The sequence below is a fragment of the Colletotrichum fructicola genome (genome assembly GCF_000319635.2).
Source record: "Colletotrichum fructicola Nara gc5 chromosome Unknown KSG_Nara_v1_contig09, whole genome shotgun sequence".
NCBI lineage: Eukaryota > Fungi > Ascomycota > Sordariomycetes > Glomerellales > Glomerellaceae > Colletotrichum > Colletotrichum fructicola.
In genome coordinates this window covers 179,758-203,062 of record NW_027094059.1, presented here as the reverse complement: position 1 = coordinate 203,062, position 23,305 = coordinate 179,758, and the positions used below count along the sequence as shown (strand labels likewise).

The following is a 23,305-nucleotide window of genomic DNA, read 5'->3' as shown; positions in this document are numbered from 1 at the left end:
CAACAACCAAGGTCGCCGGGTGCCCGTTTTCCGGGTCCCGTCACGACAAATTTCACGTCTCGCGTCCTCGCCCCTCTCATCCCAACCCCTGTCTCACCCCCAGGGCCGTCTTGTGCTCCCATCCTCTGCCAACTGAGCTTGCTTTTTGCTTGGTTGTGCCTGCCCAGCTGCCCATCAGCCGGGTCAAGAGCTCAGGATGCAGTATTCTGCTACTACCGTGGCATCCGTCGCCGCAGTGCTATGGACTGCGTACCTGGTCATCTGCCGAGTACGTGACTATGCACGGATGAGACACATTCCAGGGCCCTTCTGGGCACACTGGACCGATCTTTGGCTCATGAGGGCACAATTCAGCGGCAAACTCTCTTTCATTCTGCAAGACCTGAATAAGAAGCATGGTGCGTAATAATTCCGCTTTCAAGGATGCCTAACCACGTTCCCCATCCAACCTGCGATGTGTATGCCCAATACAATTAGTCCGCATATACACCAAGTCTGCGACGCTCATCTACGCAATCCGCTTGCATGCGAAGCTAATGAAACCCATTCTGTAGGTCCCATTGTACGGATTGCGCCCAATTGGGTCCTCTGCGGTGATGGTGCTACGCTGCGAGTTCTATGGGCGGCTCGCTCCCACTGGAAGCGAGGCCTCTGGTATCTGGGCCTACGTTTCGACCCATACTCCGACAGTGTTTTCACAGCGTTAGACGATAAATATCATGACACTCTTCGAGCCAAGCTCGCAGCCGGCTACGCAGGTAAGGATGTCGATGGCGTGGAAGATGTCATCGACGAACGAGTTGAAGCGCTGGTTCACCTACTAGAAACGCGATACTTGTCGACTGGGTCTGAATATAAGACCGTCGACTTGGCTCGCAAGGTCCAGTACTTCACCCTGGACGTCATCTCCGCCTTGGGATTTGGCAAGAAATTTGGGTATTTGGAAGCCGACGCCGATACCATGCGGTATATTGAGATCACGGAGAAAACCCTGCCTTCGCTACTAGTCATTGCATTGCAGCCCTGGATGCTCAGAATCCTACAGTCCTCGACCCTAAAGTTCTTCATGCCCAGCTCAAAGGATCTCATCGGCATTGGCGATGTCATGCGGAGGGCGGCAGAGGCCGTTGAGGAGCGCTACGGCGAGAAGCCCGTTGTCAAACGCGACATCCTTGGCTCTTTCGTCTCCCATGGCCTTACGAAAGAAGAAGCAGAAGGTGAAACGACTGTTCAAATCATTGCCGGTTCTGATTCTACTGCCGCAGCAATCCGAACCACAATGCTATTTATCATGACGAACCCACATGTCTACGCCCGTTTGCAGGCTGAAATAGAGGCGGGTGTTGCTGAGGGCCGCATCTCATCGCCAATCACAGACGCGGAAGCCAGGAAGTTCGAGTATCTCCAGGCGGTGATAAGGGAAGGGATCCGAATCTACCCCCCGGCGACGGGTCTATTGCCCAAGGTTTCCGACAAAGACGAGGTGATCTATGGAATGCACATTCCTGCGGGAACCAACGTGGCCTGGTCTCCTTTTGCAGTGATGCGTCAGACAGAGGTATTCGGGGCAGACGCCGATATGTTCCGACCAGAGCGGTGGCTCGGTATTTCTAAAGAGCAGTACCGTGTGATGGATACCCAAGTTATGCTGGACTTTGGAGTGGGAAGTCGATGGGAGTGTCTTGGCAAGAACATCGCCATGCTCGAGCTGAACAAGGTCTATGTTGAGGTAAGTTCCCGCCTACCTGCCGCTTTGCAACGTCAAAGGTGATCGCTGACGATGGTTGCTACGTAGCTTCTTCGGCGGTTTGACTTCACGATTGTAGACCCCGCCAAACCTTGGACGACGGAGAACTTTGCGGTTCATATCCAGAAGGAGTTCAACGTCAAGGTGACTCAGCGTGCGAGGCCTGCTTGAGACGTAAGGCGTGAATAGCATAAATAGTTGAGAACTGACAGTTTCAAACTGAATTCAAATGCCGGCAGGCGGGTTCTGGTGTCGTGACGCCGTTCGTCGGGCACATACCTGAGGTTATTTTAAGTCTAGTATGTCCACAGAGGCGATGAGCTTGACTCAATCAACCTGGGCGCTAAATGAAGGTTCGTCCCTAATTCGTTACGAACCAGTAGAGTAGCGGCTTACGGATATCATGAAACCTGAAGTGGCAAGGACCTCTTTCATCATGTATTGTCTCGTAACAAACATCGGGCCGAGTACCTACAAGCGAAGATGGCCTCGCATAGCGACGGTATTTCTGCAAAAACTTCGGTGTCTGCACCCTTTCTCCGGGGTTTGGATTTGACGCCAAAATAATTCTTCACGCTTTGACAGCACAACACGACTGCCAAAGATACAAAGTCTCCGCTTACTCCGCGTCACGTGGATCCGGAGACGCTTGGCTTATGGTGGTAACTTCACGCCCTAAGGCGCAGGAGGTACATGGAATTCTCCTAATCATTCTCCACATACCGGCAATAATCTGTTCGCTACGAGAGGAAATGGGCGTAGTGCGACTGTTGCCTTTAACTCCCTACGTGCCCAGTCACAGTGTCTAGGGCGTGCGAAAAAGGAATATCCAATCTGTTCCAAGCTCAACGATTACTTGCCTCCGAGAAACCGATGACCGCTGGCGATCCTGCAAATGGTAGCGGCGGTGCATACCGTCGCACGACACGCGCTACAACACATGACGCCTTAAATCACACACAAGATCAGGCCTACCTTGACCAGCAAGTTCTTGATTCGCTGCTTGGGCTAGCTTCTGGCAACTCAGATGGAGGCAACTTCATCGGCTCCCACCCGCAATGGTCGGCACCAGATGCCGCCGTATCCGGCACAACTTACCCCGGCCTGATGTCCGAAAGTTCCGACCACCTCTGGTCCGGGGACATGGCACAAACGGAGCCGATCTCCCACGGCGAAAATTCGTCATGGTTTGGACACGATCTGTCTTACGAAGACCCGGCACAAGAGTTGAGCAACCTTCAATGGCCGCTCCATGGACCAGTTACAAGGCCTTCAGACAACATCAACTGGTCTGCGGCAGTTGAAGAGCAAGAACTCAGGGGACGCCGCGGTCTCCCTCGCAGGCGAAGTCGGTACCGATACATGCAATCTGAACAGAGGGCTGTACCGATCCCAATACCCGCCTCCCCTACAACTCAGCAAGACTCAGATCCGTTGCAACGATGGAAGGATTCACCGCCTCAAGATGAGCCTGCTTCGATGGCAGCTATCTTTGATGCGCTCAGAACAAATCAAGTTGACTCGCAAGATGGACACAGTCGACCCAAGCCAGCATACTCCCGGGCTAACTCTGGTACAAGCGCTGACAGTGGTGGAAGCAGCTCTTCAATGCAGTCGGCCAATTCTGCGTGGTCTGGTATATCAGAGGCTTCAAGAGGGAGACGAGCTGGATTCGGCCCTTTGAATCGAACCCGCCAAGGCCGCGTTGGGAAGAAGCGTGGAAGCATCACGACAAAGGACAACCGCCCGTTCAAATGTACGTTTTGTTGCGACAACTTCAAGACGAAATATGACTGGGCTCGGCATGAGAAATCTCGACATCTGAATCTGGAGTCCTGGGTGTGTGCTCCCCGTGGAGGCTCTGTAATGTCGACAGTGACGGGACGGCCCCATTGCGCATACTGCAGCGCCATAGACCCGACAGATGAACATCTCGATATGCACAACCATAGCGCCTGCCACGACCGACCGATTGAAGCACGCTCCTTTGGACGAAAAGATCACCTTGTTCAACACTTGCGCGTTATGCACAAGCTGGAGAAGCTACCCCGATTCGACGATTGGAAGGTTCAGTCCATGGAGATCACTTCTCGGTGTGGATTCTGTGGCATGGCGCTGTTGACGTGGAACAAGAGAACCGACCATCTTGCGGCCCATTTTCGAAAAGGCTTGACGATGAAGGACTGGAAAGGAGAGCATGGGTTTACACCCGCGGTTGCAGAGCAGGTAGTTCATGCTCTACCACCGTACCTCATTGGATCGGAGTCTATGAGCGTGGTACCGTTCTCAGCGACCAAACAGGGCACAAAAGATCACTTTGCTCAAATCTCTTCCCGGACACATGGATTCAAAGACACTGCGGGGGAATTGTCTACAGAGCTGAAGGAACCCGACTCACTCCCCTCGCCATCGGTTTTGACCTCGAGAGCCGCGACTTCCAAAGCGTTCACCGAGATATTGGAGCGACACCTGAAGCACTTCGCGGACGAATACATGGCGCAGGGGATTAACCCTACAGACGATATGCTCAGGCAGGAATCAAGACGGGTCATTTATGACAGTGACGACGAATGGAACCAGACCGTTGCAGATAACTCTGAATGGCTGGCGCAGTTTCGAACCCGCCACGGTCTAGAAATCAAGGGTGACCAAGATAAGACTATAGAGAAAACATGATCCCAACCCTCATGTCATCTTTCTGTCCTTGCTCTTGGTGCCTTTGGTAACGCTCTACCTTCTGATGTCTCTGTCGATGATCCGAATCGCTTCTAAGCACTGCTCATCATGGAATCGAGGGGCAACCACTTGGATTGAGCATGGAGCTCCATCGCTCGCTTCGGGGTCGTCTTAGAACAGTCAGCATCTCTGTTTTGCGCCAGGCAGTGTTTTAGGGCCTCTCAAACTCACAGTCTGCCTCAAATTCCGCCACAGCCTTCTCGGGTGAGGGGTCCTTCTCCTTAGATGCAAAGCCGTACGGGATGATACCAGCAGGATACTGTCCCAAGTCAGCGACAAAATTCCTTCATCAGTAGTCCATAAACCTACATCCAACACATTCCACATCAATGTGTAAACTGGGTTACCATACGTGTCGTGGGGCACAGAGGTACTGATGGCTCCTGGCCCGATAACGACATCGAGTCCATGTTCTCGCCATGTCTTTCGCCAGCTATCGGCATAGGCATCACGGAGACCGAGAAAATCGCTGAGCTGGTGTGCAACAGGCTTATCCGCAGAAACCGGAGGCTTCGTCTTCGTGAAGGGATGCACCCCTCGCTTCACAGAAGGGACGAGAGGTTCCCCGATCTCGTTTGCGAGGACGTCCAAGCCATCCGAAGTCATGAAGAAGTACTGGAATCCCAATCTTCCGCCAAGTCCGGCGCTACAGTCAGGGTCTTGCGGCAGCCTGATGACCTTGTGTCCCGCCTTCAGCAAAGCAGAGACTGCGTCCTCGAGGGCTCGACGAACGGGGGGATGCATGGGATACTCCGGGTCTTCCGGAAGTACTCCAACTGTCAAACGTTTGGCGTTGTCAGATTTGGGAGCACTCCACGGCGCGGCGATTGCGGAGGCATCATATCTCCATGGGTTCTGCGAGAGCACAGTCTCCATGAACAAGAACAGATCGTCGACTGAATTCGCCATGGGGCCCGCCACGGGCACCACACCAGGCAGGTGGACCTTCGGGAATGGGTAGTTTGACTGGCCCCCGAAAGGCGTCCGATCGGCTGTCGGTTTGAAGCCGTAGATGCCGCAGCACAGGGACGGGATTCTAATGGAGCCTGCGATATCGGTACCGACGCCGAGAACAGAGCCGCGGAATGATACGAGAGCACCCTCCCCGCCTGTTGAGCCGCCAGCTGTGAGGGAGGTCTTGTGCGGATTCAGGGTTCTGCCAAAGATGTTGTTCTCAGAGTCTGCGGTCTGCGCCATTGCCCCGTCAGTTGGATGATCAGTAAAAAGGTTTCAGGGGGTTTAGGGATTGCAGACCATCATCGTCTGTGGAACGTTCGTTTTGCAGAAAAATACAGCTCCCGCGTCCAGCAAAAGGTCAACCATCGCCGAATTTGTCGTTGGTGGAGGCCGCTTGAGGAACTCAACGTAGCCGACCGTGGCATGATGGCCTTTTACTTTGAAGGAGTCCTGTCTCTGTTAGCTAGTCGGCTCGACGTCTCTTATTGGTAGGCAGCTGACCTTCATGCTGATTGGGAGACCGTGCAGAGGACCGGTGGGCTTTCCTGTTTCATTGAAACGTTGATCGAGTTCTTTAGCTCTTGCGATACCCTCAGCAAAGAATATCTCGGTCAAACAATTTATCTAATCCTCGTTAGTTTGCAAAGTATGAAGTCTGTTGGGATCGCTTACAAGCTGTTGCGCCAGAGCCGCCCGCTTGCAGAATGCTACTGTGACTTCCTCAGACGTGAGCTTTCCGGCATGGATCTTGCCCAGGAGCTCTTTTGCACTGTAAGACTCGGTGATTTCAAGTTCGCTATCCGTGAACAGTCCTGACTTTCGTGCAACATCGAGAGCGTTCAACTGACCCTCCTTGGGTGTTCCAGCACCTCGAAGCTCTTGAAGCTTCTGGTCTGACAACACCCATTCTTGGGGTATCGAAGCTTGTTGCTTCTCTCTGTGACGTGAAGCTATGACTTCCCACTCCATGGCTGCAGGCATCGTAAAATGCTGGTGGCTACTGGTCGATGAAGGAGGAGGGCTAGGGAAGGGATGGCTTGATGGCTGATGCAAGACTTCAGATGACAACTATGCAGGCAGCGGAACGATTCTCGGAACTGTACATCAGCCGCGCTCGCTTATCAGGAAGTAAGAGATCAACGAACTTGGGATCATCTTCATGTTATCAATAACAAGCTCGGAAAGGTGGCGGCGCGTCTATTGTCTCGATTCGGAAAGAGATGGCGCCGGAGCTTGGGGGAGCTATGCCGGCCGAGTGCCGAGGCCGCGGTGAGGTGTGTGTCCCGCATCTCAAACCCCGGCAAATGGAGTCGGGAGAGAAGGTTCTCCTCCGTGATCTGTGTCATCGTTGGTCGTGTTACAAACAATTATTTAACGGGCGGCGTTTTCAGCCATCATCTATCACCCCAATTAGCGCCAGACCTGCGTCAATACCCGACTCGATCACTCATTTCTTTGCAACACAGGGATTATCCGGCAAGCACACTACCCCAAACATGTCGTCAGGAAGAGACTCCGCTCACACTCCATCCCCGGGGAACGCGTTCACTCCGAGCGGGGTTGGTGTGCCACCCATGCGCATGCCGCATCTGGACTTCATCTATCGGATCGTCTGCGATATGGATCCGTCTGTGTCCGAGATACGCAACGTGGACAACACTGGTACCACGCGGCTTGTATTGCCCATTTTGAGCGGTTCGGTGAAAGGACCCAGAATCGACGGCAAGATAGTGGAGCGCAGCGGCGCAGACTGGGCGGAGCAAGTCAGCCCTGGGAAGGTTAGTGACTGATATCAGATACGCGTTATCGGTCGCGGGTCTGATGATTTCATTAGGTGTTTTCGAGATTAAATGCCCGATACACACTTCAAACCAACGACGGAGTGTTTATCTTGGTCAACGCACATGGTATCTATCGAAGCGGCCCGGGACAGACGGAGAAGTTGATCCCCACGGCATCTCAGGACGACGTGGAGTACTTCACGCATATCAACTTTGAGGCTCCTGGAGGCAGCTCTTATGACTGGATGAATGGAGTCTTTGCGATCGGTGTTATGACGATGTTTGAGGGGAAGCCAATCATTGATTGCTATCGGTTGACAAACTTCCCTGGCAAGCCGGCTGAGAAGCTCTAAAGAGAAATCAATGGATCTTAACGTTCATATTTTGTTTCCAATCCAAAGAATATAATACGGGTTGCCAAGTTTAAGGACAGCAATGCTTTCGACAGTAGATACAACGAGACATACGGCTTGCAACGAGGAGGATGGAAGACAAGGGCCCTGCAGGCTGCGGGTGGATATGCGGGTGTGTGCGGGTGCGAACCGCCCAAGCCCCCAAACATCTTCCTAACCCAACCAGGTAATAAAATTGCACACTAAATCTTCATGCGTTTCTCCACAAGTCGCCAGTACCGGGGCGCGAGGGCCGTTCGAATCCGTTTGCCCCAGATGATCATCGGCACGTACAAGAGTCCAATGACCAAAGCAATCGCCCCGCTGAGGATGTACATGTTACTGAGACCCATGCTCGACATCCAAGGAACGAGAGCAGAGGGAACACCAACGCTGACTGCGTTGCGGATGAAGGCCACGCCCACAAAAGCTTCAGCGGTAAGCTGGGAAACAGGAATCAGTACCCAGTACGTTTTGACGGTTACGGTGACTTTACCTCTCGGTAGGTGTCGATAAGCAACGTGAAGGTGATGTCTCCGTTGGCGCCCAGACCAAAGGCGAAAAAGGCCCCGCCGATACTGGGGTAGATCCAATGCATCCCCTATTCTTGTCAGTTTTCTGTCATTATTATGACCCAGCTGGGACTGAGCTTACCCTGTCTGCTGTAACTCCAAACATAACGATTCCTCCGGCCATGGTGATTACCGGTAGGAAAAGAGGATAAAGTCGCATCTCAGGCTCAAAAAGACCACCGTTTCTCTTCGCCAGGCGAAGGACGGCCCAGTCAGCAAATGGTCCGCCGTAGAGACTGCCAAAGATGTTCCCCACGAACGGCCCAAGTGTCATATACCCCACAGCAGCAGTGTCGAAGTTGTAGGGAGGGGCGGAGAAGACCACTGATACAACAGACATGAACAAAACCAGCCAGCAAACCCCTGACGCGAACTGAAGGGCGGTGAAGAGGACATGAGGGAGCGTGACCACATGTAGGGGTAGAATGAAGACGCGCAGAAGGGATTCCGAAGTCGGGGTCACGAGGCGCATGCGTTCGCGATAGGTGTTCATGCGGATAGTCCGGTCAACGTTCGACTGTGTGTAGTTGAGTTCGAGTCCGCTCTTCTCCGTGCTCTTGATCTTGGTTAAACCGTTGTCAATATCCGTGGGCTCTGTTTCGATCTCTTCGCTCTGGCCGACGGTAATCGGCACGTATTTCGTTTCTTCGTAGAGAAAGATGAACATGATGAAGAGAATCGTGAGCGCGATAGAAAGAGCGTAGTATGACCACCGCCATCCTTGAGAAACGGCTTGCACGCCAGCAGCCAGCGGCGTGAGGAAACTACCCGCCATGACGGCGATGAAGTAAAGGCCATTGGCAGAGCCTCGCTGGTGTACGAAAAAGAGGTCGGCAATCTTTAGAACTAGTTAGCAAACGTATGCTCCCGTTTCTCTCTTGGCTGCGGTATGCAAGCGTACTGTCATCTGGACTGCGGTCTCGTTGATCGCTCCAGCCAAGCCAGTTATGACTGCTGTGACTATCAACTCTGCGTATGAGTGCATCGACGATGTCCACCAAGCGGCAGCGGCCAGAATGGCCGTTGAGACCAAATATGTGAGTCGTCGGCCGTACTTGATAGTGAAAGGGATGAAGAAGATGCAGCCGGTTGCGAGGCCTGCAAGCTGAGCTGACTGTGCGTTGCTAAGCTGGGCGATGCTCACGTCAAGATCGACGGTCATTTGTTGCCAGAAGACGGTCTGGATTGATAGGCTATTCGCGTGATCCATGCGTTAGCCTTTTCCGCAGCAACTTCACTGTCGAAATAGAACTTACTTGGTGAAAGCAGCGACTGTCACCCCCATGGCCAAGCCATAATTGAGATACTTGCGCCATCTACTCCAGTTCTGATGCCAGACACAGTCGTCAGCAAACCACGTTCTTCTCGAGAGTTCACGTAGGTCTGTACCAAGGGGTCGTTTGGGTCCGAAGATGGGACGGGCGAAAGAATGAACGTGGATGAATCTGTGGCTTGTTCATCTGAGTTCAGGTCAACATGAAGCCGTTTCGGGCGGTGGGTATGTCTTACGGCTTATTAAGTGGACAGTTCCAGGGGGTAAAGGGGTGGATTGGACACCCGGAGAAGAGGTGTTATCCATAGGAGGGTTTGGTTGGGAGTCAAGAGGTCAGAGAAACACGGTAGCGTAGGTAAATTGAGTGCTAGGATCCAGCCTAACTGTTGATGTTCGCTGGAGATCATCCAGAAGTTCTAGAAAATGAGGCAGACAGCCATTCGATATATCTTGGATTGATAGGGCCCTGATATGGTGTCGTTGCAACTACCGATGTTATGTCCTCCTGTCTACCCAGGAGGATGTCCAGCGATAAGACATGCGCCCCAGGTTAACCCTCTTCAGACTTGTTAGACTTTATTGGCGATCATCCGTAGCCTAGCCCCAGTCATCTGTCAAATGATAAGGGCGTACAGGCCTGCAGGGCCAGAGGTGTAGCGACCCTACTGCATCTGATGCCAGGACTTGGCTGCATTCCCGCGTGTGTCTGCAGTCGCGTTTGGATAGCCGCCGCGTGAAAATCAACTTTGATGCCACACCCTTCACTAGCGATTCCCTGCAGGAACTTGTCATGACCCCGTTTCCAAAGCAGCTTCAGCATGACGACCGGGAACTTTATTCGCTTTAGCCTGTCAGTCCCCGCATTTTGTAAAGCTGCAACAGCGTGCTCAGACCCCTGGTTGAGGCGTCTGAGCCATGCCCCTTAGGGCATATATATGCGCCTCGGTTCCTTCTGCCTCTTCGGAGTAGCTTATCTCCTAAAAAGAAACTTGCCCAACACGTCGACCAGACATTCCCCCTCCCGACGGACATCGGGACCAGCCAGCTCGCCGAACAAGATACACGACGCCCACTATCCGCAGGGCCTGTTTCCACTGTCCACTCACAGATCATCGTTCGGGCAAACATGGTTCGTTCCAGGGGAGGCTGCTCCAACTGCAAGCGGCGGAAGAGGAAATGTGACGAGACGCGTCCAGACTGTCGGGCCTGCCAACGGCGCGGAATCCAGTGCGAAGGCTACAACACAACGCTCAAGTGGACCAACGGAATAGCCTCGCGTGGTCGCTTTGCTGGAGCCGCGATCCCTGACGTCTCTTTCTACAGCTCCAGCTCGGAGCCCAGCAAACTCTCACACTCAGATCATCTGCCGAGCACCGAGGATCCACATTTGCAGGTGGCCAGCGCCCCATCCACGTCCTCTTCTACCTCCCCTCCCGGAGCCGAAGGGATCACGCAGACCGGCTCCGCCTCCGAGTCTGGGGTTGTCTCTCCCTTGGCGCCGTCGCCGGGCGCAAACATTGACCCAAAACGGCAATTATTCAATAAGTGTAAGTCGTCCTTCCCCAGTTGTCTACATCCAAGACACGATCCACGGCTGACTTGTGTACCAAGTCCTGAATGCCGGTTTGCATCGCTTGTACACGACAGAAAGTTACATTTGGCTCCAGTCACACTTCCAGGCAATGGCAGAAAAGAGCCAGGCCTTTTTTGTCGTCTGCACTGCCATCCAAGCATATATGGATGATGGCTTTTCGGTACTGGCGATGGAACATGTCGACCATGCCCTGCAAACATTCCGAGCGGAACTGGAAGGTCGGCATGGCTCTTTGGATGTCTCGACCATGTCGGCGGGCATCCTCGTTTGCACTCTATGCGTAAGTCCTTGCTAAGCTGCGTGATCTGCCACGAATCATGATCGCGAACTAATTTTGGCTGCATAGCTACTTCAAGCCCGTCCCTTCACCATGTATCTGCAGCTCATGGCGGACCTTTATCATCTTGACACGAAGCTTGACGTCCTAGTGCCATCTGCCGACCACGACTTCCCCACACGCCATTCCATTGAGGTGTTATCTATCATGGACCTGCCAACATCAGTGATAGGAAGGATAAGTCCGAGCATGGGTGTTTGGCGCAACCTGCGGAAGCATCAAGACAAGTGGGAAGGGGGGAGACTCGGGGGCGTAGAGGTGGTCTCGGGGTTACCGAGGTCATTTCTGGACATTTTAGCTGACATCGAAGATAGTGAGAGACAAGACCTAGAGGCGCGGCTCTGGGCCTGGCCTGGCGAGATAGGCATGCATGCGCAATGCATTCTGTGGGACTGCTGGAGATATTCAGCGGTCCTGGATGTGAGGAGGCGAGGGAGGCGGACAAAACGCGTCGCTGCGGACCCAGCACCGAAGCCACCGCCTATACATGACAAATCAACCGATTCAGCGCTATCTCCTTCGACGGAAGTTGTCATGTGCCGCCTTGTTGCGTCCATTTACTCCTTATTCCGAGCAGTTGAGATACCCGCAAATCATCACTTGCTGGTTCACAATGGCCTCATCTATCCACTAGTTACGGCCAGCGTAGAGGTTCCCTTGTTAGCAGCGCACCCGGAGTGGAAGGAGGTCTTGGACGATGTAAGGGCATCATTCAACAAGAAGGATTCTTTCCATGTCCAGAAGATGATTGACGAAATCCTTGAAGCGGCCTGGAAGGAGGGCTCAGATAGCTTCGATGTTGAGAATGCAGCTCAGACTAGGGGAGTAGAGATTGCGGTCTTCTAGGACCGTATAATGATAATGAATAAAAGCAACGATAATACACGGCAGGCCTCTTTGAGCCAACTTGAGTCTAACTTTGTGCGGGAAGCGCAAGAACCAACTACCATATCCAACATTCATTCCAGTCGCAGCTCTTATCTACAGCACGACGCCCCCGAGTCCTTCCCGTTGACAGATACTGAAGTTGTCTCGCCTGCGTACTTAGATGTCAAATTACGGTTCGAGGGTACATCGAGGGCTGGATTCGACGTAAAGAAGTCTACCGGGTTGATGTGCAGCTGTATGGTTTCGACGGGCCTGCCCACATATGGTTAGTGGTAAGTTTCCGACACCAAGTTGTTTGGGGCTTACATCACGGGCCAATCCTCAACACGTGGGTTGTGAGTGAGCCCAAATACGCTCCAAATGACGATATCATTCTGTAAGACATCATCGCATCGCGCAGCTGCATCTGACACTCCCTCTTCCTCAATTGTGCTCTGCAAGGTGTAGCGACCTCCAGCGTAAAGTTCGTCATCCTTATACTTCGTCACCCAAAGATGATGATGAGCGAAAAGTGCTCTTTGAGCCTGGCGGCTCCGAGGATCCGCCAAAAGAAGCTGAGTAGGCGGAGGTACGATCTTATAGCCAACTGGTTTTCCGCTGACTGGATTACGCTTGCTCAAATTCTGAATCTTGAACAGTCGTGCATTGTGGGGAGCGGCATCAAGACCGACCGATGTTGTGATTGGCTTTTCCTCAACCTTGTACGCATTTCCGTTGGGATTTGTTCTGGTGTCAATCTGAAGTGGGAGCGATTCTTGCTGTACCAGCGTATTCTCATGGCCATCAATAGCCGGGTCGATCCGTACGCAGAAGATGTGCTGGTGATTCTGAGCAAGCACGCCAGGGGATACGATATTTCCCCACGGTGCCGTTTTGCCAGCATCGATGTTAACTGCAGACAATATGCCAGTCGCTCTTGTTTCAACTGTGATACCTCCAGCTTGGTCGAATTTGTACTGGGGAGTAATGTCAGCTGCTACTCAAAACTAAGGAAAACTGCACTCACGTTGAATACGTATTCGTAGTTGGCTACGGTCAAAATGAACTGAATGACCAACTCTCGCCGCCGGGTCACGACGGCCCTATTTGTTCGCCAGTTCGTGTGCTTCCAGCCAATGCCGTTATCCTGCTCGTGGAGGCAGATGACGTTAGGCGAGCTATGAGCTGTACCGTCCGGGCGATTCAGAACACCATCAAAATACTGTCAAATGTCAGCAGAGAACCACGCATTTTTCACGCAAGAGCTTACCTTGATGACCCCAAGACAGTCGCATCCAAGCTCGAGATTATTCGCACAGTGGCCAATACCCCCGTCGCCAAAGTCGAAAGCTTGCTTGCGGTGGAATGGATTGCGAGGATCAGCGTAGGGAACCGTCATATCGCTGATAGATAGTCGGTACAGCACACTGCGTCCATCATAAAGAACATCATGAATGACAGCGCCCTCTCTGGGGTTGAAGCTGACGCGCATCCTCCATTTCTGCCACTCCACCAGACTCTCGTCCTTGACACTGAAGCTAGGTCCGTTGGGCTGAAGAACATTGAGCTCTTGGAGATCATCTCGTATTTTTGTTTCGAGAAGTTCCGGCACGTACTCGGAAGGCTGGCAATGGTCAATAATGCCCTTTCCCCTGGGCTGCGCAACGTAAGGGTCATCCACGCCTCCAGTGGCCAATTCGTCAACCCGGACAACCTCTTGCTTGATCCAATCAACCACAGGGATTAGAGGAAGCGGATAGCTGTAGAAGTTGGCATCTGGGTTGTCCTTCCGTTTGTCAATGGCAAAGACAAGCGCTTGGAAATATCGGCGATTCTCGTCATGGATGTCGAGACCGCCATAAGGCCAAGGTTCGATGACCACTTCGAACCCCTTGGGGAGTGAAAGAGCCGCAATCTTGGACTGCAGAATTTCAGACGCATTACAGATTTTGACAGTCTCTTGAAGTTCATGCCTACATTGCAACCGGGTTAGCTTGGAAGCCGACTAATGATCTGAATGCCTTGACAACCGCATGATGGGACGTACAATGTGAAGCTCGGGTGGACGTCAGTTTTGACGGCTTTTTCCCACACACGCTCAAGTTTCTCCAAGTTGACGATAGCTTCTATTGATTGGGGCTTCTCGTGATTGGCGACGACAACATAATGCACTAAGGCCAGACGAGGAGGCCTAGGCGTCTGGGGTGTCAGCCTGCCAGCATGTTCAACGTCAAGTAACTTGACGAGATCTGCCTTGTCGGGTTCTCTGAGATATATCACTCGGAAGTGAAGAATTGTGTCAGGGTGCAAGGCGCGAATGACGTCCGCTGCAGAGGCGGTCTCCTCAATGCTGAGGGGGGAAAGTGGGTGTGCGTAAGAGAGGTTTGGCGACATTTTTGAAAGGAAACAGTCAACAATCAGTTTTAAACAGGTATGTGAGAAAGAAAATCTTCAAATTTACTGAAGAATCCCCTTTATACTTTCCCAGATAACTTCATCTTCACTTCACATGATACTCATCAGACACATCATAACCCAGCCTCAAGTACAGACTGCTAGTGTTTGCCTGTAATGGGCAGGTCGACCCGCCAATCAAATTCGGTCAATTTAACCAGGGACCGCCCTAGTACAGTGGAGAATCCGGCAGTCCAGATCGAAGGCTGCATAATTGGAGGACCGAGTTTGCATCGGCATGTTGAAGCATCGTATCGCAGGCTTAGTCGGCGCCCGCGGGTAGTGGGATAAACCTTTCCAAGTGAACTTATTCATACTGAATCACCATCAGATTCATACAGCTCGAGGAGCTGTGAAGATTGAAATCCCAGAGTCGAAATGCTTGACGACATGATGACTTAATCTGAGACAGGGGGCCTGTGCCCTCTACTTCGATGAACCAACCCTGCTAGTGCGCGGGATTCAAACGCGGTCAAGAATTGGGACGAAAACTGCCACCTTGCAGGACTGAACCGTACCAGTAGGAGACACACGACGCGACGCGTGACCACCATCCGAAAATGGCTTCTGCGAGTCCAACGTCCGACTCCACGGCGGCCCGAGAGCGCGGTAACGCGTTCTATCGTAAAGGCCAATTCACTGAAGGTTCGTGATTGAAACACCATTCTGTCAACTCTAGTATTAAGGAACCCTTGCAGCGGAGAAGGCGTACAAAGAAGCGGCTTCGCTTGCCCCTGAGGACCCCGCACCATGGTCTAACATCTCTGCTATCAAGTTTGAGCAAGGTGACTACGCCGGCTCCTTGAAGAATCTCGAGAAAGCTTTGTCCCTTTCCTCCGCCGAGCCGGAGAATGGTCCAAAGAAGCAGAAGTTGTACACTCGAATGGCCAAGTGCCATCTACATTCTCTGTCTCTTTCTAAGGCTAGTCAAGCCGTGGAGGCTCTCAGTGATGATGCCTCAGGCAAGGACCTTCGAGCCTCCTTCAAGGAGATGGAAAGCTTGTGATCATCCGCATTGGACGCTCATAAGTCGTGGGAAAACATTGTAGACCGCCTGCCTAGATATAAGGGCTCCCTGTAGGTTGACTGGATCAAAATCAACCTGTTCTGGCTGATAGATATGTTCCAGGCAAGACGCTCCAGAGTACTATGCTTTCGGCCATGATCAAGCCGAGCCGCTATTTGACGCCCCGCTTTGGCCGCTGATGAGTGGAAAAGATCCGGTGTCTTTTCTCTTCTGCGGGAGTGGCGATGCCCGTCATTTGTTCGTCACCATAGTTGCTCTTTTCGTCAACAAAACGGTTGCATCAGTAGGAGGTCCTGCAAAGGGTATGGCATCGGCTCCGGCTCATTTCACATTGGTCGACATCAATGCCGCCGCGCTCGCGAGAACCCTCATTATCTTTGATATGACCTTTCGTTATGGCGTCATGAAGGCCCAGAAATTGCCGCGTATCGAAGACGCATTGACGGTCCTGGCTTACATGTACTCATCGGCATTCATTCCAAAGTTCGTTGCCGAGAAGATATTGGAACACGTCCGAACATTGATCGATCACTTTGAAGACACCGAGGATGGTGTCGGGACAGATTATATGTTCATGCTCTACATCCCAAAAGAGACCCGGATTCAGGTTCTTCGCAAGCTGAAACAATGGACGGAGCCTCTTGGAGCTATGAACGCCACCAAACGTCTCCGGCCGGGGCGTACGACCGAATACATTTGAGCAATGTACCGGACTACGTTGGTGGGCCGTTGACGGCGTTGATGTACGGGATGCCTCTTCTGCACGAAGGCCGGCCCTCTAACTTGAGATTCAATAACCTTCTCAATCCTCCGATGTTCGACACCCACGATCACTTTCTTGCGGAGTACATGCTCATGCATGATTCCAAACAAGTGGCTGATCAATTCGGTGCCGTGCGCGAGGTAGACCCCAACGCTCCAAAGATACCAGAAGAAATGAAGAAGTTGGTCGGCGACAACACGTTCATGGTAGAGAACTATTTCCCGTGGGCTCTCTCGGGAACGAAGAAGGTGCCGCGAAATAGGATGATGTCTAGACCTGCCTTGGAAAATTGGCTTTACGGTCATCTTCTGAAGATATGCATCCCGTACCCCCGCCCGATCTGGAGCGACCGTCCAGTTCATGCTCCTCTTAACTTGACTGCTTTGCTCCGATTGATTACACAGATGCACAAAGTTGGCTACCCAGCACACTGGCTTTCCAACATACTTTACGGTATCTGTGAAGGCAGTGTCAAAACAGCGGCGCGTGCTCCCAGGGAGATAACGCTTCGGCCAGAATCCCTGAAGAGATCTTACCCTCAACGGACAATGAGCCTAGGTCCTTGGAGAGCCGAGTTTACCACGTTACTAAGGATTTGGCGTCGCAATCTGCCCTTTGGGGTCATTGCACCAGAGCACGCCTTAGTTCCGCTGGATGAGATCTTGGAGTGTAGCTTCACATTCCCCAGGTTTCGCGAACAATAAGATCGGGTTATGCACTTCACCCTCGTGTTCGTCAACGTAGGTCTAGTTGACGCCGAACAGCCTGATCTTCGAAAGGCTCTCCTGGACGACGAGGCAGGATACGCATCGGACTCTGCGGCCAGGTTCCGCAAGGTTGGAGTCCACATTGTTACGGCATTCAAGTTCGTGACGGATACCAGAACAGCGACTTTTTGGATGCGTAAAGACATCTTGGACGAGATCACGTCAGGTGACTCATGGGCTGCAAGTATTTGCCGCACGGATACTTGGGACATTGTCAACGGCACGAAGATTCCTGTATCTCAAGGTTTACAAACTGTGGGTCCCTGGAACCAGGCATGAGAAGCCGTGATATCAGCGTGCCATCAAGCTTGGAAGAGTAGGTAGAACAGACAGATCCAACTGCATTTCCTTTCTGGCTCTCCTAAAAGACCTTAAATCTCTGCCTTTGAAGCACGTGGCTTCTGGATCACAGACCGGTATGGTGCCTAGTCCATGTCACAAAGCACCGGAACCCCTGAACGCCCCATCGTGAGCCCCAACGCCGAAGTGGGACAACCACAGATCCTGACCTCGAGACGAAATAAGTTCCCAGAAACCGAATTCAATCACAGGCAATTAAAAGCCTCATTGGCTAAGTGGTATAGCGTCTCACTAGTAATGAGAAGATCGCCTGTTCGATTCAGGCATGAGGCAACCTTGTTCTTTTTTGCATTCATTAAATACGTGTGAGCTGAGAACCATTCTGCTAGTGTTTAATCCGACGGTACGAAGCTGAGAATTTCCCGAACAACAACTCTAGGGCCTTTTTGATCCATTAACCCTAACGCGATGTACTTCCCCAGTGGTGGTGAGACTGCAACTCTAGCCACCATCTCTTCAGGAAACTTCATGCATCCGACTTCGCTCATGCTCCGGGCTCTCCAAAGCGTAACTCCTCCGCGGCTGTCGATTGTCGCGATGGTTGCTCCAGACGCAGAGTATGAAGCCGCAGAGGTGGGCACGGAGTGATAGTATTGACGGCGCCAGCATTGGGCGTTGTCCCGCCAAAGATAGATGTAATCCGAGTCACAATGGGCATAATCGGCCCCGTCCGGCGAGACAGCAGTAACAGGCCCAAAGACTGGGTACTTGATCATCTCTTCTCCCCGAGTATAGCCCGTCCCGGTGATGGCGGGTTCCAGCGGTATGATATGCACAGCTCTGTCGAGTGCCAGCACAATGTTCTTATCGTCCGTGGTGAAAGCCATAGATCGGACGGTGAAGTTGCCTGTCCGCCAAGTACCAGCTGTTGGTAAAGCAGATCCCTTCAGTCTCCATATAACGAAGTTGCCGGTATGTGCAGTTGCCACACAATGGCCGTCATGTGAGTACAAGACAAAGCAATCACCGGCTGGCATCTTGCCAAATGGCCCCCTCTCTTCAAGCAGCTTCAACTTCTTCGCATCGAATCGACTGAGGCGACCACTATCCTCCAGCACCATGATGAATGTATCGTCGGGAGATATTGCTGCGCTCGCAAATGTTCGATCCGAAGCTTCGTAGCTTTTGATTACGCTTCCGCTGTTGGACTCGATCAAGTACAGTTTCTCGGGAGAAACTACGAGAAGACGCTCTCCGTCACGGGAGAAAGTAACCGACGGCGCTTCCAGTCCACGGCAGCGGATTTGACTGGATATTCGTGAGTAGGACGTTGAGTAGTGATTTATCATGCGAGACCAAATGTGGTCGAGGGACTGTTCGGCATCGGGACGGAGCTTCGGATGAGAGCACATGAGATCTTGAACTAGGGAGACACATGGGGACGATACCCCTTGGCCTTGGAGCCTCTCGTTGGGGAATGATCGACCATCATTGGAGTATTCGCGAAGTGCTTCGAGGTCCTCGCCGAAAGAGTGTGCGCATGTTAGCATGAAGTGGAGTGTTTCTCCGGCCGCCCACATGTCACCCTTTTGAGCTGCGATGTCGGGCGCAAGATCATCAGTTATACCAGAAAGACCGAGGATCTCGGGCGCCATAAAGCCTATTGTGTCGCCGGCTGCCAAGGACATGCTGATGGTACGTTTGGGTCGCTTGCTAATTCCAAAGTCGCCAATCTTTATCCACCACTCGTTCCCAGGAGGTTGAGTTCGGATGAGAAGATTCTAGAACTAGTCAACTTACTGATGACGAGGAGAAAACTGTGTCCTGCTTACCGATGGTTTCAGCCCGCGATGCGCCAGATTATGTTGATGTATATATGCTAGCCCGCGGAACACCTGTCGAATGACGAGCCTCGCCTGGGCTTCCGGTATGGGCCCTTGATCCATTAGATGCGAATGTAGATTTCCATGCGGAAGGAACTCCATGGCCACAAACACCTTGGACGGCGTCTGGTACCAACCCAGTGTCTTTACGAAGTATGCCTCGTACTTAATTGTAGGCGGTCAGCTTTGCTACAATAGACATGGAATGGTGATTACCTGGGGCTGAGAAAGGATAGTCAGTCCCTTCAGTTCATTCATGATATCCACATCAATGTCCTTCTTGGTCCTAGGTCGCGGGATTTCCTTGACTGCTCTTAGTTGACCGAAGGACGGTCCCACAATGCACTTCTCTCGGAAAACCAAGCCAACACCGCCGCTTCCCAGATACGATTCACTCTTCCAGTGCTCTTCCTTTCCCGGCCCATTGTCGGCGCCAGCATGGATAACGGTCTCGTCAGGCCCGATCCTCACGGCTAGCTCGGCACTCTGGACGAGCTGCATGGTGTCGTCGTCGATCATCGCGTTCATATTGTCGTTGCACGCTGAGGCTGTCGACTGATATGGATAGGAACATCAAGGCGCCATTCAAGACGGAGACGCTGAACACATGATGCCGCCGTTTGTGGTTCCAGCCGCTTGGGAGACATGTAAAGAGAAGGGATCGAAAAGCGCGAGGAGCGCGTGAGAAAGTCGGGCATTAGAGTTCATGACGTGTGGCAGTGAGAATGAGAGTTCTGCGGAACCGCACTGTCCATAAACGTAGCCACATGTAAATGCGGTGTTGTGAGGATATCAGGTGACAGTGTGCATTTGCCTTGGTGCTCGGACAGACACACTCGCAAGGATCTTTCAGTTGAAGCCTCAACAACGAGAAGGCAGTTGTTGCAAGTTTGTCATCATTCGCGAGCTTGTTTCCCCCTCTGAAACTTTTCTATTTTTGTAGATCGAAACTCATGATCATCGGTAGCACACCCTCTCGGCGACGAGCTTTGGTGTTGGTGGTGATGGGCCTTACAATGCTGTTGTTATCTTCTTTTCCGGAACGCATTGGAAATCGAGGCGGTAAAATGGAATTAGCTCTGTACCGCTGTACTCAGTGAGAAAACAACAATTAGAGTGCATTGGCAGACCACAAGGTGGCAGCTACATGGATCGTGAACCGTTGCGTCGCTGCCTGCTGCCACCGGTGATGTCTGCGGCGCAGAATGTGGACCCGACCGAACCAACAAAAGCATACCACGCGCTGTTTTGTTTTTCATGACGGTGAGGTCTCCCTTTCTCTTTCTTTCTTTCTCTCCCTCTCTATCTTTCTCATATCTTTAGTATTCAGCTGGTAGCCATCAGTCTATTTCCATGATGTCAGACTTGCACCCACTCCCAAATGAGATACATCGCCTCATCTTCTCATGGCTACCTCAGCGAGATCTCTTGACTCCTGGGTTGGGCCGTCGTTCAAATACAACATCAACGAAGAATACCCGATGCCACAAGAGTTTCTTGCCGCCCTATCATTTGTCGGAATGCTTGCAAATGCCAAGACGGTCAATATCCGTTTTAACGAAAATGTCGGCAATGGCGACTCACCTTACTACGGAATTGAAGAGACTTGCGACTTTCGTTTTTGGGTTCTTGACACTGTCATGCGCTGCCTCGCAGGCACGTGAGTTGCGAACCGTCAAGAACGCAGGATGAACAGGGTGCACTCAAGGATGCACGAAGACCGATCATCTGAATGGGAGACATCTCTAGGTCTTAAGTTAAGCGACGAAGATGGGCAGCTCCTTCAGCCGATTCACGTTAACACGATCACCGTGTCTAACCTCCAAGACTTTAATGACAAACGACTGACGGAGTCTGCTGCATTCAAGTCAGTCATTTCGTCCCCAGACCTACGGGACCTGAAACTGTTCATCGCCCACGAGAATGAAGAAGCCTCCCCAGAGAACAACATTTACTTTCCTGAGAGATACGACATTGACTGCCTTCCACGCACGTGGCTTTCCCCGGAACTATCAAAACATCTCAGGACTCTTTCTCTCTACTGCAAGGATTATTGGGGCTGGTGCCCTCGGCTAGACCTTCGAGCCGTGAACCCCGGATCTGGGCCTGATTCTGGGTTTCCTGCTCTGAGGGTCCTAGCACTCGGAAACTACGTTCTCAGCCACGAATGGCAGATCGATTGGATTGCTTCTCTTGGCCGACAGAACGATAGCGGAGGACTTGAGGAGCTATATCTCGATGACTGCATCATACTGTTTCAAGCTGATATAGCTGCACCACTCGAGACAGGTACGACAGTCATTGGCACAGACAGCGATGGCAACTCGATGGAGATTTCCAACGACAACTATCCAAGCAAGCAATGGTTTGTAAACAAGGGCGTGGGAGACTGGAACGATATTACTGTTCAATTCGACGTTCGATGGCATGCTGTGTTCTCACGTTGGAAGGACACCATGCAAGGCCTGAAGATTCTCAAAGTGGGTTCAGGTTCATGGAACGGAGAGCATAACGATGCCATTTACAACGCGGAATTTTGGCACCAGAACACGAACAATAACGCGAACGAAGTGGATACTGCCTTGCCAAAGTACAGGAGGGAGCGTTCCAAGTTCAGACAAGAACTTCAAGACCAGGTCTTTCTGAACTTCGCCTCTCCAGGACCGCACCAGAAGGTTGTTGGGACTCGTGAGCCGCAAGTGAGGTACAAAAACGGTGTTGGACTTGATCAAGTAGGACAGAAGTTCCTCCGATACTACAAGTATGACATGGGAATGGGCCCGACTCAGTGGTCGGAAGAAGACGAGGAGGGAGAGCAGCAGGAGGATGGAGGGCTTTGGGACATGGGGACAACTGAACAGGATTGGAACGCACTGCTGGAACTCCTTAACACTGTTGAAGCGAGGCGTCTCGGACTGTCTCTTCAAGGATTGCACGGCCGAGATTTGCAGTCTGCACTCAGAGAGAACGAAAGACTTCTCGTGCTGTAGTATCCCTCAGTACCTTAGCTTTCTCAGTCGAAATCAACCCCACCCTAGGAAAAAAAAAATCACAATGTGCTCCACTTCCCAGGGAATCGGTCTTCACGATGCGTCTTGCGATTGGCGCCACCAACTAGAGTCCCGCAACCTCGGGCTGTTTCCAATCAGCCACGATTCCTGTCGCCCAGATCGTCTAGTTGGTTAGGATGATACGTTGTGGTCTCCGTCACTCAGCGATACCGTGTTGACGGCGGTTCGAATCCGCCTCTGGGCAGCTCAAGTAAACTCATGGCCTGGCATTTCTTTTTTTTTCGTTTTTCGCGCCCCGCATCACATATCTCACGCTTAAGAGATTAACATTTTATTTACTCTGAGGTGAGACTCAACCACCAGTCTATCCTCCAAACGATGGGAGGTTAGACAAGATCATTTCATCGCCTTATCCTCTGACGAAACTCTTCCCTGCAGGGTCAACATGACATCAATAATGGGCTGATTTGTTTTCCCATTTTAAATCGTTTGTAAGAAAGCGGTGACTGAGTAATTGCAACATTCGATTCACACGGAGCGCAGGGGGTAAAGCCAATGCAACTTGCTCCTGGAGTACGAATTCGGGTGTTCGACTCTGCGACGGGTTGAAGTGTCGGAAATGTAAATCCGTTTCCTAATTGAAGATGGTGGCAATTAGTAGCGGCCACTTGACAATTACGGAAAGTCGTTGTAACGTTTAACTACGCCCTGACGGAAGCAAGCGGTGTCACTTGTCTGCGAGACACCGCTAGCATTTAAGCCCTACTTTAAATCCAGGATTTGCGTTGACTATCGCAGGTGCCCAGGCAGCAGCACTGCCCAAATGTCAGCACTTGACGATCCA

At 52.0% G+C, this 23,305-nt stretch overlaps 10 protein-coding genes across 10 annotated transcripts; 6 read left to right on the top strand and 4 right to left on the bottom strand.

Annotated features, from left to right (window-relative positions):
* Positions 1 to 196: 196 nt before the first annotated feature.
* Positions 197 to 1,918, top strand: lolP1-3 (Cytochrome P450 monooxygenase lolP1; the record flags this gene model as incomplete). Its single annotated transcript, XM_032023066.1, has 3 exons — positions 197 to 398; positions 555 to 1,729; positions 1,796 to 1,918. 3 exons carry the CDS (start codon positions 197 to 199, stop codon positions 1,916 to 1,918), a joined length of 1,500 nt encoding a protein of 499 aa, XP_031880129.1.
* Positions 1,919 to 4,477: 2,559 nt separating this feature from the next.
* amdS-2 (Acetamidase) lies at positions 4,478 to 6,409 on the bottom strand (the record flags this gene model as incomplete). The annotated part of the gene is made up of 6 exons (XM_032023064.1): positions 4,478 to 4,593; positions 4,655 to 4,742; positions 4,793 to 5,671; positions 5,738 to 5,890; positions 5,942 to 6,064; positions 6,113 to 6,409. 6 exons carry the CDS (start codon positions 6,407 to 6,409, stop codon positions 4,478 to 4,480), a joined length of 1,656 nt encoding a protein of 551 aa, XP_031880028.1.
* A 605-nt stretch (positions 6,410 to 7,014) lies between these two features.
* On the top strand, positions 7,015 to 7,574 carry CGGC5_v014326 (UPF0311 protein; the record flags this gene model as incomplete). Its single annotated transcript, XM_032023063.2, has 2 exons — positions 7,015 to 7,218; positions 7,275 to 7,574. 2 exons carry the CDS (start codon positions 7,015 to 7,017, stop codon positions 7,572 to 7,574), a joined length of 504 nt encoding a protein of 167 aa, XP_031880134.2.
* Positions 7,575 to 7,816: 242 nt separating this feature from the next.
* Positions 7,817 to 9,764, bottom strand: CGGC5_v014325 (putative MFS-type transporter; the record flags this gene model as incomplete). Its single annotated transcript, XM_066153077.1, has 7 exons — positions 7,817 to 8,056; positions 8,110 to 8,214; positions 8,268 to 9,023; positions 9,087 to 9,378; positions 9,442 to 9,512; positions 9,575 to 9,636; positions 9,695 to 9,764. 7 exons carry the CDS (start codon positions 9,762 to 9,764, stop codon positions 7,817 to 7,819), a joined length of 1,596 nt encoding a protein of 531 aa, XP_066007373.1.
* Positions 9,765 to 10,584: 820 nt separating this feature from the next.
* On the top strand, positions 10,585 to 12,235 carry ptaR3-2 (Pestheic acid cluster transcriptional regulator 3; the record flags this gene model as incomplete). Its single annotated transcript, XM_032023061.1, has 3 exons — positions 10,585 to 11,005; positions 11,070 to 11,332; positions 11,399 to 12,235. 3 exons carry the CDS (start codon positions 10,585 to 10,587, stop codon positions 12,233 to 12,235), a joined length of 1,521 nt encoding a protein of 506 aa, XP_031880135.1.
* Positions 12,236 to 12,366: 131 nt separating this feature from the next.
* On the bottom strand, positions 12,367 to 14,650 carry AO-I-2 (Copper amine oxidase 1; the record flags this gene model as incomplete). Its single annotated transcript, XM_032023059.1, has 5 exons — positions 12,367 to 12,529; positions 12,584 to 13,233; positions 13,284 to 13,478; positions 13,527 to 14,229; positions 14,304 to 14,650. The coding sequence occupies 5 exons, from the start codon at positions 14,648 to 14,650 to the stop codon at positions 12,367 to 12,369; spliced, it is 2,058 nt and encodes a 685-aa protein (XP_031880067.1).
* A 620-nt stretch (positions 14,651 to 15,270) lies between these two features.
* CGGC5_v014322 (uncharacterized protein) lies at positions 15,271 to 16,437 on the top strand (the record flags this gene model as incomplete). The annotated part of the gene is made up of 4 exons (XM_032023058.1): positions 15,271 to 15,355; positions 15,409 to 15,712; positions 15,773 to 15,787; positions 15,840 to 16,437. 4 exons carry the CDS (start codon positions 15,271 to 15,273, stop codon positions 16,435 to 16,437), a joined length of 1,002 nt encoding a protein of 333 aa, XP_031880068.1.
* Positions 16,438 to 17,213: 776 nt separating this feature from the next.
* CGGC5_v014321 (uncharacterized protein) lies at positions 17,214 to 17,546 on the top strand (the record flags this gene model as incomplete). Its single annotated transcript, XM_032023057.1, has 1 exon — positions 17,214 to 17,546. One exon carries the CDS (start codon positions 17,214 to 17,216, stop codon positions 17,544 to 17,546), a length of 333 nt encoding a protein of 110 aa, XP_031880059.1.
* Positions 17,547 to 17,959: 413 nt separating this feature from the next.
* Positions 17,960 to 19,978, bottom strand: mlkA (Myosin light chain kinase A; the record flags this gene model as incomplete). Its single annotated transcript, XM_032023056.1, has 3 exons — positions 17,960 to 19,348; positions 19,400 to 19,615; positions 19,667 to 19,978. The coding sequence occupies 3 exons, from the start codon at positions 19,976 to 19,978 to the stop codon at positions 17,960 to 17,962; spliced, it is 1,917 nt and encodes a 638-aa protein (XP_031880060.1).
* Positions 19,979 to 21,159: 1,181 nt separating this feature from the next.
* On the top strand, positions 21,160 to 22,440 carry CGGC5_v014319 (uncharacterized protein; the record flags this gene model as incomplete). The annotated part of the gene is made up of 1 exon (XM_032023055.1): positions 21,160 to 22,440. The coding sequence occupies one exon, from the start codon at positions 21,160 to 21,162 to the stop codon at positions 22,438 to 22,440; it is 1,281 nt and encodes a 426-aa protein (XP_031880061.1).
* Between the last annotated feature and the right edge of the window lie 865 nt (positions 22,441 to 23,305).